Source organism: Corvus kubaryi, unplaced genomic scaffold (assembly GCF_017639235.1).
Source record: "Corvus kubaryi isolate FWS band 111438036 unplaced genomic scaffold, C.kubaryi_AGA036_p1.0 133, whole genome shotgun sequence".
In the NCBI taxonomy this organism is placed as follows: Eukaryota; Metazoa; Chordata; class Aves; order Passeriformes; family Corvidae; genus Corvus; species Corvus kubaryi.
Window position 1 is genome coordinate 37,292,681 of NW_024580667.1, and position 17,959 is coordinate 37,310,639.

Consider the following 17,959-nt stretch of genomic DNA (forward strand, 5'->3'; position numbering starts at 1 on the left):
ATATATATGTAGCCAGTTTTGAATTACAAATGACAATCACTACCATGCTATAACATTGATGTGTGTTGGTATTTCATTATATCCTAAGCACAGAGAAATGCTTTCCAGTCAGTATTGCCTTAATATCCCCAGAAGGAACTGAAAACAACTGTTGCCCCTCTTTATGAACTTAGGGTGGGTATATTGGTAGACATAAAAAACAACCAAACTCACTGCCTTATACTGAAAAAAAAAAAAAAAAAAAGCACACAGGCAGATTTCAATTGTCTGGCAAGTTTAGAACAAATTCAATCTAAAGAAACCCCACCCTGATTTTAGATTACCTTGGATACTCTGTTCGCAACCTCTCTGCCTACTGTCAGCCCCTGAACAAAGGTCCGTGCAGCAATGAATGCTCTAGTCACTTGAACCTTCAGCTTCCTGGGAACATCTCCAAACGGCTTCAGCTGGTCTGTGTACTTGCTTACACACTCCAGGTAGTCCTCACTGAAATGGTACTGGGGGTTTATAAGCTGGAACATCCGCTCCAGCAGCCGAGCCCAGAAGTCATTTAGCATTTCCTCCAAGTTCACATTGCCTCCTGTGTAATAACGCTTCAGCTCTGTGAAGAGATCCTGGAACACCTCCGAGTTCTGCATGTACAGCATGCCATACGTCCGGACAAACATGTCATTTAGGGATCTTTCTGCATTCTCCAGAAGTTCTCGAAAAAACTCTGCAGGGAAAACAAGCAGGTGTTAACAGCCATAATAGTGAGGTACGAAGGGTTTTCTTACTGCATTCCTAACTCATCACAGTTTGTCCTAATAGGTTGTTATCACAGCACTTTACTAGTGAAATTCATCATTTGGATAGGAAATAGCATTATTTAGAAGTAAAGAAAAATAGAGTATAAACTGAATTCCCCAGCAAGGTTTAGAGACGTAGAACCTATAACACTGAGCAGAAAAACCCATTTAAAAGAACTTCAGTGAGAGTAGTTCCAGTTCTTCTTCATGAACTATTTGATCATAGCAATCTCTGTCCCTTGCAATATCCTCCACAGCCAGTAGACTAAATTTTCTAAGATAAGAGTGAAGTCACTAATATGATGATTTAACTGAAAATTTAATGATTTTAGAAGTTCCATTTTGATGGAGTTTTTAAAATGTAGAGGAAAACCATGGAAATAAATCTGAATACCTATTTGCAAATATTCTTGAAGAGAATATGAAAGAGACTTGAGTGGAAATGAGAAGGATCCTTCTTAAAAGTGTCACATGTCTAGGTAATACTAAAAAAACGCTAGTGTTTTCAATATTTATTTACTCTACTGAAGAACTGTGTTAGAACCCTCCATCAGTCATGTCACAACCATCCTACTAATTCTAGTCTGTGTGAGTTTTTTATCTTGGAGGAGCAGGCATTAAGGTTTTCTTGAAAGGATTTCAGACTATTGCTTCTGTGCCTTTTATCTACTGAGGCCCAAACCATAATCTATTTCTAAATTTTGGCTTGTGGAAATTATTCTTACTGGAAACTGAGCCCATGGGATACAGTAGAAATATGTAATCATCTCTTCTGTTCAGATTTTTTAATTGCAATATGGTGCTTAGGGTTTCCCAAAAAAATCCCTGAGCATGTACAACAGTTCTTTAAACCCAGCTGACCTAAGTGGGCATAGTATCTCCTGGCTTTCAGAAGATCCCATCTTTCTACAGGGCTTGTTGTCAACCTTCCTAAACCACCTTTGGAAACGAGTCCTGTAACTGCTGTGGCTTGTAAATGAGGCACTGCAGACAGCAAGGCAGAGATGGCAGAACCTTTGGCAAAACATGTATGTGCTGCAATTAAATGATGTGCAGTGAAGCAGGATTTATCACGCACCAACTCCAGAATAAAAGATTCTTAATTTGTGGTCATTGCCCATAGACACATCTCTGTGTGTTAACTGCAGGGATGTGCTGACTTCTTACACTCTTTGCTAATGCTATAATGTGAATACTCTTAACATAGGGCCCTGCTATGGCTAGAGTGACTCATAAAAATGCAGAAGCACTGCAATGCTAAAGACAGGACAGAAATTAAGAGTAAGTGAAAAAATCTACACTAAATTTAAGGATTTGCAACTGTGATCAGATGAAAGCAGAATCTGTTGAACACTGTGGGCCAGTCTACAAGGACTCAGTAAGAAAAGAATCTCTTAATTTTGGCAGAAGTGGTGCAGAGCTGCAGCCTTTGATCTCCCAGATAACTGGAAAAGGGCTATTCTGAAAATACATAAACAGAACATTGCAAACACACTTGCTACATCAAAGCATTTATTAAAGGGAAAATACCATCTAATAAATATGTCAATGTTTAAACTATCATTAAAACTGCATCTTATCATAAGGAATAAATGATATTTGGAAAAGGATATGCTTTTGCCAAATAGTTTATGTAGGGGGGGAAAAAAAAGAAATTTAAAAAAAGGGAACAAAAGCACACCCACAATCAAAATTTTGATGCCAAATAGAATAATTTGATGTCCACAACATACAGGCTTCTGTTTAAGAGACAAGTGAAACAAAGCTGTTTTTCATTGCTAACCCTGACCTGGTGGTACCTTTGACATCTAAATCACCACGATTACTGTTTTATACATTTGACATTTCTTCTTCTAGAAATAATGCACACTGACTGCACTGCTGAATACATCTAATCACACAATTCCAAGGCAAAAAGATGGCAGAGAACCAGGGGCTCAAATTAAAATTTGTTTTAAGGTTGGAGCCAGGCCTTCCGACCAGTGCAATTGAATGACAACTGGGAAAGACAGTCACAAAAACAGTGAATCCAGGCTCCTCAACTTCTTTCCCATTAGCCTACATATGCTGGGAGGCTGCTATAAACAACTTACATGCTGGCTCCTCACAATCCATAGCTATACTGGGAATCCCACTGTTTATCTTAAAAGATAATGCTATTGCATAACTCAGTCACAGCAAAGCTTAACTGAGTTTGCTGACAGCTCCTCTTGTCTGAGATTATTAGCTTACTCTTTCTTTGTGCGGGTGTATTATTTAGCAGTCTCACAGTCAGCTTGTTGGAAGCCAACCAAACTTTTTAGGGAGAGGTAGATATTTATTCTCTGCTTGCACAGCACCCAGCACAACGTGGTCCATGCTGGTCACAAGCTTTATACTGTGGTACAAACATTTTCAGTAACTCTACAAGCTTGAATTTCATGCTAGTCCAAATGTGACACCATACATACTAATTCAGTAGGGAAGCTAATTTATTTAGTTTAAATTAAATTTATTTAATTTTTAGTCTTCTTATAGGTCTCTAGTCTTTGAGAGCTACTGCTGAAGGTAAATTATGCCATTAAAAAGTTGGAGTGTGTCATGGGTTAGCAAAGCATAGTCCCAGAAGTGATGTTCTTGCAAAGGGGTTCTTACAGCTCCTCTATGACCTGACAGAACCTATCAACTGGCTAGTTTGAATATGGACAACTCTTTAAGCCACCTGAAATTGTGACCACCTCTGTGGTCCACATTTAAGATTGGACAAACCCCGGGCAGAGCTCTCTCTCGTTTCCGGCGCTGGCACAGGTGGCTGCGGGCCCCGTGCGGGGGCCAGCGGGCCCGGCCAGGCCCTGCTCGGGCCAGGCTGGGCTGGGCCACGGCCATCCTGGAGCCATGGACCTGTTCCACCTGCGGCCCCCCCCCACAGCCCTGCTATGCGCAGACGGAGCAGTCTGGCTCCCCCTCTCCAGTGCAGCCAAGATTCAGCCGAAAGCTGCCCTGCTGTCCAGCAAAGATCATGTGACCAACAGCGACATTCCAGCTGCAAGGCCTGGGTGAGATTAACCCTTGTCGTGCTGTGAAGAGCTAAAAACCTGAGGGAAGAGAATGAGGAGATGCTTAAAGCTGAAATTCTGTTGTAAAGCTATGATATATCAGAGTACCCGTTGTAATTTCATGAAGGCATGGGGGGTGGAGCGTTCAACTTGTACTTGTGAGCAAAAGCACCTGCACTGAGATAGGCAGATGCTGAAGCAGCTGTAATTTGATGAGAAGTTTGAACGGGGAGAGATGGAAGCGATGGGGAGTCTTGCTCCACATGGAAAGGGGAAGACCTCTGTTCCTAGAGATGCTCCCAGAGATAGTCCTAGAGATGAAGATGAGGAAGACCCTTTGCTCCCAGGGAAGGAGAAGGGCCTCTGTTCTTAGAGATGAAATGCTCCCAAAGATGGGTGAAGAGAACTTTTGTTTCTGAATGGCTCAACCTTAAAATTGTACCCCAGTAATTCAAGAGTGGACCCTGGAAAGCAGTTGTGGCACAAACTGCAAGTCGGGGGAAGGGACTCATGTGCGAGCAGAGAACCAACATGGGCGGCTGTCTCACTATGATGTTTTCATAGCACGGGCAAGAGAGACTCCTCTTCCTAAATGGACTGAACAAGGTTATTATGGAAGTGGTAAACAGACTGAACATCTCAAGGGTTGTCTTTTTACATTGTCACTGGGAGAAGAGAGAAAGGTGGGGGGGGGGAGGAGAAGTGTTCTGAAGGTGTGGTATGATTTTATTTTTTCCTCTCTTTCTTCTTTTAGGTCTGTTAATAAACTTCTTAATATTCTTTCAAGTTTTGTGCCTGCTTTGCTTTTCTCCTAATTCTTATCTCACAGAAGGTAAACAGTAATGAGTATTTTGGGCCAAACCACTACACTAAATTGGTGTTTCTGCCTGGTTATAAACCGAACCTGCTACAGAGTGTTAGTCTTTTGTACATTTTGACACAAAAGACAGTTAGTTAAGAGAGCTATCTGCATCAGTAACCCCATGCAGGATCAGAATAATAAATCAACAGCTACAAAATTGGATACCTTTTTGGTTCCAAGCAGAAAGAGATCTCTCACGTTGTGCTAATTTCTCAATCAACTCCCATCCAACAAAATGAATGCTGTTGTGAAGGACTGCTTGCCTTATTAGGCTGCAAACCTCTCATATATCAAGAAGGTAGTCTGCTTTGCAATGCTTATATATAGAAACTGTGTCCTGGCATAACTGAGCACTTGTTCACTTACATCAGTAGACACTGTATGTGCTTCTGCAAAGGCTGAATTTTTCCATGGTCTTCACAGTAATGTAAAGATTTTATGTTCATCGCAAAGATGATATTTCATCAACTTGCAGGTAGTTTTTGAAAAATAATGTAATTTTTCAGCTTCAAGTAAAAGAATGAAGATGAGACAGACATTAGTCATGTTGCTTAAAGTGCTTCTGGAAGGCACTCAAGTACTAGGGTGGGAGAGGAGAATCTATATAAGACAGAGCCATGCAGCATTTTAAAATATATATCTTGTGATTTTTTTTTTTGCTGCCAAAATAGGTTGTCATGAGCAGTGTTAATGCTGGAAATAATTTTTCCTAATTTTAAGTGGTGATTCATTCATATGACAGTATATGTCCTGGATATGTCTTTTGTTGCCAGCACGTTTTTACACAGATTTCATTTGTTAACCAGAGGGTCTCAGGATGCTCATTCACTTCTATGAGGTAGTTGAAAAGAATAAGGTCTAAGGCACACTGAGATACTGAAAAGATGGAGAGAAGATTGCTGTTGCAAGCCATTACATGCTCTATATGAGCTTAAATGGTGGGTTTCCAGTCCATGGATCACACTTTAGCTAGTTTTCATTTTTAAACATTATTTGTGAATTTAGGATGCAAGACAGATAGTAACAGTCTCTGCAAATGAAGTCTCAATTGTTTTAAAATGTTATGGCTATGATAAGACAACTCAGTCACAAAGGGAAAGGACAGAATTGCTAGAGTTTCTTACTGAAGGGTAGGAACAGCTCTCAGATTAAAAATAATGTCTGGTTACTCTCACACTGCTTTGCCAACTGCAAGTTGACATTCTCACTCTAGTTTGACAGAGGTAAACAAGTGTCATAATGCAATTCAGCATGGGAGCTGGTCTAATTCCAAAGTGATAACTAGTTGTCACTGTAAGTCAGTGGATCAAGATTAGGGATAATATTGCAGCATGACATGATGTGGTAATTGCTTTTAACAAAATATATGCACAGATATCTAGAGGCAATTTTTATAGACACAAATCTGTATCATGTTGGAGTGAATATTCTATGATAAGCCTGATAAGTTCCCTTGCATTTCCTTTTCCTCTGTAATTTAAGCAAAAGCAATGTCTAACTGTAGGACAAGATGCAAAGCTAGAAACAGTTTGTTGCCTAATTCCCAAAACCAAAAATATATTCATGAGCTCTAAGACCAAAAAGACAAAAAGAAAATTTCATTTAATTATCAAGCAGTCTCACTGTTGGCAGAGAAAAAACCAGCTCAGCTGCACAGAGCTCTTCAGAGGTTCTGGACAGCGATATATGTCTGATTTTACATCAGTCTTTATATAAAACACTGCTCAGGGTGACATACTGATTTCATCTATCATTGACTAGTAACGCCCAAAACCTACCGGCAGTTCCCCACTATAGCCTTGCTCTCCTTGTGGAGGCATTGCTTTTCCAAGAGCTTTAAGGATTTAGATATAGAAATTCTACTATTCTCTACCACTCTACCATGATCTATCATTTACTGTGAATATCTGCATATATCTACACCCCATGTAGACTTTGTGTACCTAACTGTATTGCACATCCTTGAACTTCCCAGTCCTAGTAAGGCTGATGGTAAGAAGAATATTAGAATTCATTTAAAAGGAGTATGCTTTTTGACAGAAAGGTTCTTTGGGGGTTCTATATATACAGACACTTGCATTCATTACAAATATCAATGTCAGCCTTTTCCTGCATCCTATTTCTGTCTGTCTTTCTTTGTTCAGGAAGTCATTAATGGAACAAAAATATTTTGGTTAAATCTTCATCTTTTTTGCTGGATGCTTGCAAAAGCTTTTTTCTTTTCTTTTTTCTTTCTTTAAAGATATTCCACAATGGCATCAATTAGTGAAAGTTGTGATTTATCTCAAGGAAATTCAAGTGAAATTGACCTCTGTGGGTTTTATGCCTTTTCATTTTCCAACTGTTTTGGGTTTCCAGAGACTTTCTTCTAACAGTACCTAACCTTACAAAACAAAAAGAACTCAATTTAACTCCCTGATTGAGAAAAAAGTTGCTGTAGGAGAATATTTACAGCAGATGATTTTTCTCCCCTAGTTTTGACATTACATTTGTTTTATATTCAAGAGCAAACAAATTGCTTGCATAAGGCTACCAATGCACTGGTATTACTTTTTAGTCAGCCTGAATAACTAATTTTAAAATTCCCTTATAGCTTTGACCTTTAAAAACACTCAACAGTCACATCCGGGAAACAAATTTCATCTCCCATTAGGAAAAACAAAAGCTGCAGTGTGATGAGATTTGCTGAAAACTGCTCTCCTTTTTTAACTCACTTTGAATATATATACATTGCATTTAAAGCCAAGAAATACAAGTCTGATAATTAAATGTGCCCTATAACTGCAAATTTTGGAATAGGTGATTTACATCCTCTAGTTATGTCTTGGGTAAAATCACCTATGTGTGAAATTATCTAGCTGTTAATGGATATTGATAGCTTTCTGGACTGTCCCAGACCTGTAAATATCATGATATTAAAAAATCTTTTGGATGCTACTAAATTTTTTAGAAGCCAGTGCAGTCTCAAAGGTTGTGAGTAAAGATGAGAGTCTCTTCCTTCTTTAATCCCTCAATTTCTCAGACTACTGCAAGACTTGGTAACAGCAGATAATTCACTGTGATCCTCTCCCTGACTCCTGTCCAGAGTCCATGACTTATGGGCCAGGATATTGCAAGAAAGGAACGAGACCCAGGAGAAGACGAAACCACTGAGGCTTCATCCTTAACCACTCCCCACTGTGGAGCATGGAGACAATGCAAACAGGACTGTCCTAATCTAAAATGAGGGACATGAGGATGGGGAAGGAACAAAAACACATCTGTGATGGGCTGGGTTGGACAAGGTAGATCTGGTACAGGAAAACAGAAAAAAAAGCTATGCTGCTTTTTATGCATCAAATGCCATTATCAGAATGGGAACCTAATCTGACAAAGAATTTAAGGCATTATTCAATGTCAAAGCACAAAAAAGCTATTGTACAAATGAACATTAAAACAGAGTTAAAGGATCTGTCATCTACTCAAAGCTGATTACGTGCATTGATAAAGGCTTATAAGACTTTATTCTGCAATGCTGAAATCAATAAGAAGATTATCAACAACTTCAGGGGATGCAGGTGCAACCTTCAAATGCCAAATCTACTGTCTTTGCATTGCAAAAGGTCATTTGCCAACACCTGAGTATGTATGAAAGGGAGACTTGATCCTGCCAATGATTCTATACAGACACTCCTGCAACTAGCTGAAACACATAACTTTCACATGAGGAATATTAGACATTAGCATATACTTTTTGAAGTCTTTACTGCACTCTAGAATCTCGATTCTGTTGCATGTGGTACTTTATACCAAGAATATATCCTTGGCTATAAATATGAAACCTGAAATTCCCAAGATGCCCTCAAAGAATTCATTAAAGTTAGAGTAATAACGAAGAAAGAAAATGCTAGGAAAAAAACAAAGCGATGAGATAGTTTTACACAGAATTTATATATACACCAATAACTATCCCTGAAGGTTCTAGTTTCATTATCAAGTGGAAAATGCCCAAGCGAAGTACTCATAAAACGTAAGCAAAATGTTACATGGCATCAGAAGGTTACATTCTAGAGTATTTATGAACGGGCATTTAAATGCTTACAGAAGTAGTATTGTCATGAATATCCATGACCAAAGAGAGACATGTAGCACTTCATGGATATCTGTGAATTTCAGAATGATGAATTTTACATTGTATGTTCATAAAAATGTATAACACCTCATGAAAGATTCATGAGTCACCACAGTTTCTTCTGAAAAACATTTAAAGCTTTCATGAAAATATTAACAATATATAAACTATGGGACTCAGTGCAACAATTGTTTTAAAATATAGAGACTGTAACATTTTTCGCTACGCATCACTAGAGACTATTAAATATCCAGTTCAATAGTTAAAGAGATTTACCATCTAACATTTTGTATGAAAATTCCTTGCCATGCCTACAATCTACAACCATCTTCTAAATATATTAAAAGTTTGTTGACTCTTAATACAGGGAAGTGTACAGTGGACCAGAAGACATGGGGGAAAATTAACAACAAATGGCCTTGGTACAGTCTAGATAAAATTTAAGTCAGGATAATTTATATTTTCTGTCCGGGGAAAAAAAAAAAACGGAGGCAATTTTTTGACAAGCAGGTCTGAAACCAGAGGCAGTATTTGCTATCACTATCACTGTGCTGTTCAGAGGTCACAGGTGTTGTGCTGGGGAGGAATGTGGCCCTGAAGTCACTGTGTGCCTTCATATCTGTTCTCAGAGCAGACAACTTGAACTGACTGTGGGCAGGAGTCATTTGTCAGGAAGGAGGCTCTGGCTGGCCAGAGGAAAACACTGAAACCTTCACAGACTTTTATCTATAATGGGGTGATCAGCCACAATTTGACAGCAGTGACACTGGGCTTCGGAGGCAGAAATCTCAGCCTGGGTTTAGGCATGCATGGGATTGAAGAGGGCTTCTCACCTCTTTTAGCATAGTGTCTTTGTTTTCTTCCTCCCACTTTAAACAAAATAGACTACTATGCAGAACTGTCATTGAGGTATTTGAAAACAATTTCTTGAGCCTTATTCAGCTCCAAGAAAGAGGTGTTTTCTGAAGCATCTACTAGATTAGATCCAATCGGTGAAGTACCCAGTAGGAAGTGCAGGCCTGAATCCCAGTGTGGAAAGGTCGGTTTAAACAGGTTAAACTGGCTGCATCGCAGTATGTTTAAAATTCGAACTTCAGCTACTTTCATGCCACAGTTGCAAGTGTAGAGAGCTAAAACATATTTACACAGTTGTATTTGTATAATGTAACTGCTGTAAATCAGTTTGCAGTTTGCCCTTCAATCTCATTTCACCTTCTCCCCTTTTAGAAGAAGGCTCATTTTAGTCTTTAAAAAGAAATCAGTATATTACATAAAAACCCCCAAAATCTTTAGATGTTTGACCTGTGACAGATACTACTGAAATTACTGCAAAGACTTCTATTTGAACTAACCAACAGAAGCCTGCTGTAAGAGGAGTTTGAAGTTTGACTTCCTGTGGAAATTATTATGTACATAAAATCAATTTTGTATATAAGTCTGCAGTCTAAGAGGTAATGAAGTCATGTTGATAGTTTTTCCAGACACCTCTGAATGCAGCTAGTAAGTTCTGTTATGGTTTAGCAGTACCAGCAAAAATTATAAAACTACCACCAAGAAAATTTACCTATTTTTTAAGCTTATCCAATTTTTCTACACCTACACTCAAAGGAACCCAAGGCACCATTAAGGTCATGCAGTATTAAATACAGGCTGGTTTCCCAGTTGTTTCTTGACTATTTGGACACTGAGCACATTACTATTTGTTACTGACATAATATCGATGTGATTGAATTTCTTGCTTGTGAATTGAGCTACATGTTCAAACTCCACTGAAGCACCAAACTTGCTTTTAGTTTTATGACATCAAATTAAGCTAACTTAAATGTTATCAGCTTGTTAGAAGGATGATTTTACTTTTTTTCCAAGGCAATAGTACGAAAGTTAAGGACCAGCAATGGTCCTAGAGATCAGATTTTGGCAATCTGTGACTTAAAACAAGGCAATGCATAAAATCCTAGATTAAGGATAAGGCTAAGGATAATAGAGTTGGCCTTCAATAAACTACAAATGTAAAAAATAGATACATTACTTTTAGAAGAAAACAATCTTTCAGATCCTGGATCTGCATTCATGCGCTGGTAGAAAGACCTTGGGTCCCCTAAGAAGCATTGTGAAGTCAATAAACTTTCCTACCTGGATGTTTCAAAGATCAGGGATTAAAAAATGAAGTCAGTATTTGAATAGCTTTAAAGCCAACACAAATCTTCATCTACAGACATCAGTTCACTGGATCAAGATGCTGCATGATTGATTTTTATCTGACCTACCTTCTCAACAGAATGTTTTTCTTTCTCTTACAAGGCTGTCTAGTGGGAAAGATTTCCAGTCAGAAGGAAACTTGTATCTAAGATACGGTATGATGAACTGAAAAACCAGCTTTACAAGATTGGTATATATTTGGGGTTATGTTAGATTGCAAACAATATAATCTACTTTTTATTTGACTGAACTACACAAGAGTAGCCTTAAAACTCCTAGGCCAAGTTTATTTGGGGAATTGTTTCCATTTATTAGCTGCTGTGTTGCATATGATGTTTCCATCTAAATGGATATGTCCATGTAGTGACACCAAAGTTTCGTGCTTCTGCTGCTGGTGTGCTGATAAGTTGCTGAACATACTGAACATATTGACAAGAATATTTCAATGAACCCACAAGCTGTTGGCTCTCTAAAAAAACAAACAATATACTTGACTGCTTCCTAGGGTTCTGCAAGAAGTGGTGTGGCTCAGCAGGAGCTAGGAGATTTAAAAACTATTTCTGGATTTTTCTATAGGGTTTTTGGTTTTTTGTGCAGAAGCCACTGGAATTCCACGCCTTCTGCCATTTACTGCTTCTCTGCAATCTTGAGACCTTATTGTCTGCCTTCTTTGCTATACCATTTTCATCCCCCTCTCTCAGACATATGTACTCCTCACATTACATGGTTTTTACCTGAGAGCTTGATGGGGAAGCGTAGGCATAGGCCATGTTTTGCACATTAGTGAGTTGGAAGCAAAGTGGAAACTCTGTGCCACTTCTGGTGGCAAGGTCTTTCCATCCAGTCCCTAGAATGATCGCTGGACACTATTTCCTTGCGTAGTATTTGGGTGTTTCTCCAGCTTGTTTGGCCTTAATATTAATGCTATGGCACATTTGGGAAGAAGCCCCCACTAACTTCTTTTCTCATATGAACCTTGCCAATTGAGAATTACAGCCCTCTGAGATGAGATTTGCAGAAGAAGTTGAAAAGATGATCAGTCCTACCGGGCAGCAGTCAGTGAAAGGGCCAGGGTGACCTGTGCTGACTAGAGGCCTTGTACTTGTTTTCCTGCACTACACTACTACAAAAATCTTAAAATATGGGAGGATAAGCACAAATGAGGCAGTACAGGTGAAACAGGAAAGCAAAGTTAGAGAGGACAATAATAGTTGGAGAGAAGACAGTGAAATAGGGAAATGGCAACTGAATGAAACAGACAAAATGGTAAGAAGAGAGCTCAACTTTAGTTTCCCAGATGTTCCTCAGATACAGTCTATCAATACTGCCAAAACCATCACCCTTGAACACACAGGCAGAACAAGGGTCTCAAAAACTGAACATCCAGGCTATGCATCGATTCACTTCACATATGCAACCAAAGAACCTTGGCATGAAGCCTTGCTGCAGCTCTGCCTTTATGTTCTCCATGGGGAGAGAAAGAAGGATTTAGATCAGAAATCTGGCTTGGGCTCTGAAATGGGGGCTCCCCTTCACATCCCGCAGGAGCCTGTCCTTTATATCAACCCCACTGGATCAGGGCTAGTATTTTCATTTAATGCATATATGAATATATGTGTTATTGCTTGATGAAGTGATTTTAGGTCTTCCATTACTGCATTATCTGAAAGACTGAAGTTTTTAGTGGTCTGGTGAGATACAGAAGCAAAATGAATACTTACTCTAAGAGATTGTTGTAAATTATTTTATCCAATAATTTCTTTCTTCATTAGTGTATATATTCATTAGTATATATAATGTATATATACCCAGTCATTTGGGAGAAACAGTCAGACATTGGACAGAATTAGGGACAAACAGTAGTGCTTGAAGAAATAGGGATTCCTTTGAAAAGGGCACAAGAGAACACGCTTTCTGCTTTTTAATTGACACAACATTCAACATTCTTTTATGAGGACCTAAGTAATTGTGGAAGGACTTCCAAACTCACAATAAAACACTGATAACTTCTGAAAAATGTAAATATTAGGTATGTACATGTTAGGTGAGACTAATTACCCTGCTCCTCTGCCATAATAATAAACTTCATAAGTACATTATAATTTTATGTAGCCTAGATGGCCTTATACTTTAAGTGCTTCCACATTTACAAACCATATAATGTAGAAATGTATTTCCAATAGGTGACTTTTATGTTAGGGTTCAGCATTAAATTGTATCACTCATTAAAACCATTATCTAGAAAATATTCTCAATTTTCACTGAAGAAGCATTATTTTATTAGTCACACTTTCCTCTCTCGTAAGGACCATATGTTTACTCAGACTTGCCCATATGATGTGCATGTATAATACATTTTAATTGAATTTTTTATGTTTTAATGTCACAGTAACTGCAATATGTGTCATATTGCCTCCCTAATATGTATTGATTCATTAAGAACATGAATTAATATCATGTATTAGGTATAGTCTATACTGTTGGTCCCTTAATACACTAGAACTCAATTAAGTAGCTGAAAATGTAATTGTAGATGGCACTGAAAAATCTTTTTTGTTGATTACACAGAAACAGCAGCTTTTGTCTCTGGAATCAAGACTCATACCAAAATATTTCATAACACCATTAATACCCTACATTTTTTTCTTCCTGTTGCTACTACCTGGTTTTACTTTAAAATTGGCCTCCTCTAAATATTTTCACTTATTCTGAGGAGCCATCAAATTTTGTATACCTGTCACAGGCTCTGAATAATTCTAATCTAGCTGAAAGTCATGATTTCTCATACTCTGAGCATCAACATAATCTATTAGAAATGTAAATTTATTTTGGCATTATTTTACTTCTTTTTTTTTTTTTTTTTTTTTGGGGGGGGGTGTTGTTTGCTTCTTTAAATTTACTACACTGTGGGTACTGCCTAAGAAGTAAACAGGTTCCTACTTTGCAGAGCAACTATTTTGACTGCTTTAACATACCTCTGTCTCTGGAAAATTTCAGACCTACCCTCTATTTCTTTTTCCTTTGTGATGTTATGAAGTTTGACAGCAAATAAAAAATTCAGTCTCATGTTGTTTTGCTGCTGGCTGATACATTGGCATCAGGTCCAAAGGGCTTCTTGTTATCCTTCAAAGCCAAATGTGAGAACATAAATACATGGTCTGCCCTGCACGGATGGAAAAGCCAGAGGCGCAAATCCAGACCCACCAAGAGGAACTAAAGGATTAGACAAATATACACATTTTAATCCTTTGAATTACTTCTAAATTCTTGAAGCAATGCATAGGTCTGGAGCTGACACAGAACAATAAAGAATTTAATCATATTTCTTTTTTTAATACAAGAAGTAAGGTCATCACTGTTATTAACTTAATCACATATATAATTTAGAGCATAATATAAAATTTAGAAAGTTCAGGAAAACAAGGACATGGAAAAATGATGCCTTTTCACTAAAGCTTTTTCCAAAATGTCAGGTAAGCTTTAAAAAGACATAAAAGTTGAGAAATCTTTTTTTTTTACCAGATGTAGGAGAGGAAGAACTTCTGAATTAATAAAAACAGGAATTTTTTTTTTTTTTTTTTACTTCACAGAATCTGCATTCTTCACTTCTGTCTATGCATATGAGGGTCACGAGCCCTGGATCTTTTTATTATGTTCTCATTTATTCCTTTAGTCTTAGCTTTTTCTTGAGAGATGCACTGAGAAAGTGACTAACATTTCAGCCTAGTAGGCAGCAGCCATTTGGGTCTGCTAATCTGTGACATGAAATAAAAGGATGGGAATAACATTGCTTCATTTAGATTATTGTTAATAGGCTTAAATCTTTGCTGATATTCTTCTCCTTTGATTTCTGCTATCCTGACCTGGACTGTATGTGGTCTATATCGTGACCTGTCTTCCCTGAGCATCTTTCTTTGAACTGCTGATGGTAATGAATCCCCTTCCTCCAGCCCCAACTGCTGCATTCAGTTATCATCAAGCACAGGCATCAACTAGAGCTCTAATCTTGCTCTGATGGATGGAATACTAACCTTTCACAAGATTAGAGACACAAGGTGCTCTAGAGATAATAAAATTCAAATAGGTTTATTTCAAAGGGCAACTCAATCTCGATTTTGTTCATGGGTCACTTGACAGATCATTTGCCAATGTAGTTTTTGTGTCCTTCTGCATCTGGCTTCTGTGCAGTGCTCCAACTATTTCATATTAAGTGGGCACCAACAGGCAGAGTTCAGCAAGGGTCTGGCTTTAGCAAAAATAGCAAGGTATTCACTCAGCATGGAGCTGGCAAATTTACTAAAAGTTCGTCTTAGGAGGGCAGTGCTTGGATGGTGGGAAAGCTTTTCTTGGCATTTTCAGGAATGCACAGAAATGACAATCATGATAAGCATCTTGAACACTGAATTTTAAACTCCTGTTAGATCAAAGAGCAAAACTCTTGCTAGCATCATGACAGCCAGCTTTGCAATATATGCAGTGGCTGTAACTTAAGAGATTTGTAGCTTGTGAGCAACCACTTTTAATGTGCTTGTCAAACAATTCTATGCAAAACTGTTTACAAATCAAATATTCAAGTCAGGTATCTATAGGCATGAAGATAAGGCTCTTACAGGTGCTAAAAAAGGACTCCTCCAGATGACAGCTTTGGTGTTACATACAGTAATTAGGATCCCATTAAGGCAAAATAGGTGAAATTTCCTGCAACTTTTATGGTTGTAACTTGCCCCTATTAAATATACCAATTGACCTAGCTCTGTAGTTTAACAGTAAAAATAAATTATTACAACTAGACTGCTTAGAGAACAAATATTATTGAAGCCAGTGAGCTTAATGTCTGGCCTTCATTTAAGAGAAGGATAAAAATAATTAAAAGGTTCATATAAACCAGACAGCTAAAGCTGCAGGTGTATAAATTACACACAAACTACAGCACATCAGTGAGTTAGCCAGGAATCTGGAGGCTGGTTTGTGTGCGCAGATGCTAGCAGCTGGACTTCTCTCTAGGAGAGAGAGAGTGTGAGGGGAGAAAAAGCATCATGAGCACACATAAAGAGAACGACGAAAGCTCACAGAAAGCTCACAGAAAGAGGGATGTTGTATGCTCAGATCCAGGACTGCACTGGAAAAGTGTATGCTCTAGGAATTAAAAAAAAAATTTTAAAAATTGCTCAGAAATATTAAACCCTGTCTTTTTTTTCTACAGAACTTGCTTCTTGCATATTTATTATAGGAGTGAGAATGTAGAATAACAAACCCTTTGGAGGTAAGATCATGTGCTTTTAGTTTCCCAAAACAAGGATGATTAGGCTGTATTTAAAATTCAGTGGTTGATGAGTTTGCATGATAACTAAGTAGGACAGATTTCATGGCATATTCATCTAAGATGCATACTGGACTAACTCTGAAATCTGGAAACCGGAAAATAAACTTCAAAATTTTTTTTTTACTGTTTTTAAAGCCTTAGAGCTACATGAAAAATGTATTCTCATTTTGGATGTTATAGCTGTGACAGCTCATAAACTAGTCTACTCTTAGAATTGGAATCGTATCTCTGGAGTCCATTTAAAATGTTTAAATTTCATAATTGAATGAGTTCTTAATATTTCAAAACCGTTTCTGTTTTCATAAACTTTTCACTTGTCATTGTTGTCCTTTATAGTAAGAAGCTCTTGAAACTAATTTTATAGTACATGTTTTCAAAAATTCCAGAAATAACTGACTACATATGAATCCTGCTATCGACTCAGGAACTTATGCACTTATGTGTTTCTTTCTCTTGCCCCAGTACTAGAGTTAGGCATTAATTTTCTGGAAATATATGCAAAAGTATTCTTTAGGCATACAAGGTGGAATCCATACTTGAAGATTGAAGCCTTTTCGTTAGAGGATATGAATTTTTCAGGTAATCATCTGTCTTTGCCACTTCACTACCAACTCTATCAACCTGTATGTAATTTTCTACCCGTAATAGATGCAAAATGGGCTATGAAATTGCCACAGGATCATACAGACCAGAGAATAGAGAATTAAGTTCTGTGTTACCTAAATTGTTCACACAAAAGGGGACTACATCAAATCAAGACCTTTCAGGAGCATCAAGGCTCCCAATCAGCTGCTGTGGAGATGCATGTGACAACTAACAACCCAGGCTGCAGGCAGATGCTGTAACTCTCCAACAGTGAGGGGCTGGGATGGAGGAAGCAGAGATGGGGAAGCAGTCACTGTGATCAGCCTGTCAGACTAATCCCTGACTTGCCTCAAACTTTTAATTATGGAATTTTTACTGGTACGTTTCATCCTGATAGCATGCCTGCATACACCTTCCTACAGGCTTTGAAATCTTCAGACACTCTATGTGGGGGAGATAAAAAAGCTGAAGACACATAAAGCAGGACAGGGAAGTGTGACTGTGGAAATAATTTTAAATTATGTCCTGAATAGAGTATGTATTAAAACTTGGAAGATTTTAGCTTTCAGAAAAGCAGTCATTCAAATAAACCAGGTGTTTTTCCTTCCAAGTTTTACACATAAAGAAATAGCATTTTACTGCAAATCAAAACATGCCACATAAAAGTACCAATAGTAGTCTGGTAGGCTGTCAGGAAATATAGTAAACCTGCAAATAAAAAAATTACTGAGGAGCTCATCCTCTGGTTCAAAGCCAGGACCAGCTGCCTGGAAGCATGAAATCTAGCATCAGACCTAGTTCCAAAGATAACTGCTGAGCTGACTCCTCAATAATCTTTTTTTATAAAGCCTGATCTGCAAGCACATACAAAGAAAAGTCAAAGGACTTAATTTGATTTAAATGCAGCTGCCCTAATCACACAGAGAAACAACCACGATAGTCAGAAATAGTCAGACTAAGCTCTTTTCCAAAGAGCAGCACTTGGCCTAAAACATGTAACATTACCCTCTTCATCGTTAACTTTGAATTTTCTTGCTTTAGTGGGATTAAGTCAGA

At 38.0% G+C, this 17,959-nt stretch overlaps 1 protein-coding gene across 1 annotated transcript in view; it reads right to left on the reverse strand.

Moving 5' to 3' along the window:
* The window catches only part of GPC6 (glypican 6), a 751,944-nt gene that overhangs the window by 340,915 nt on the left and 393,070 nt on the right, over positions 1-17,959 (reverse strand). Inside the window, exon 3 of the mRNA XM_042034994.1 lies at positions 324-715. Within this exon, the coding sequence (XP_041890928.1) occupies positions 324-715 (392 nt within the window). The remainder of the gene's footprint in view (positions 1-323; positions 716-17,959) is intronic.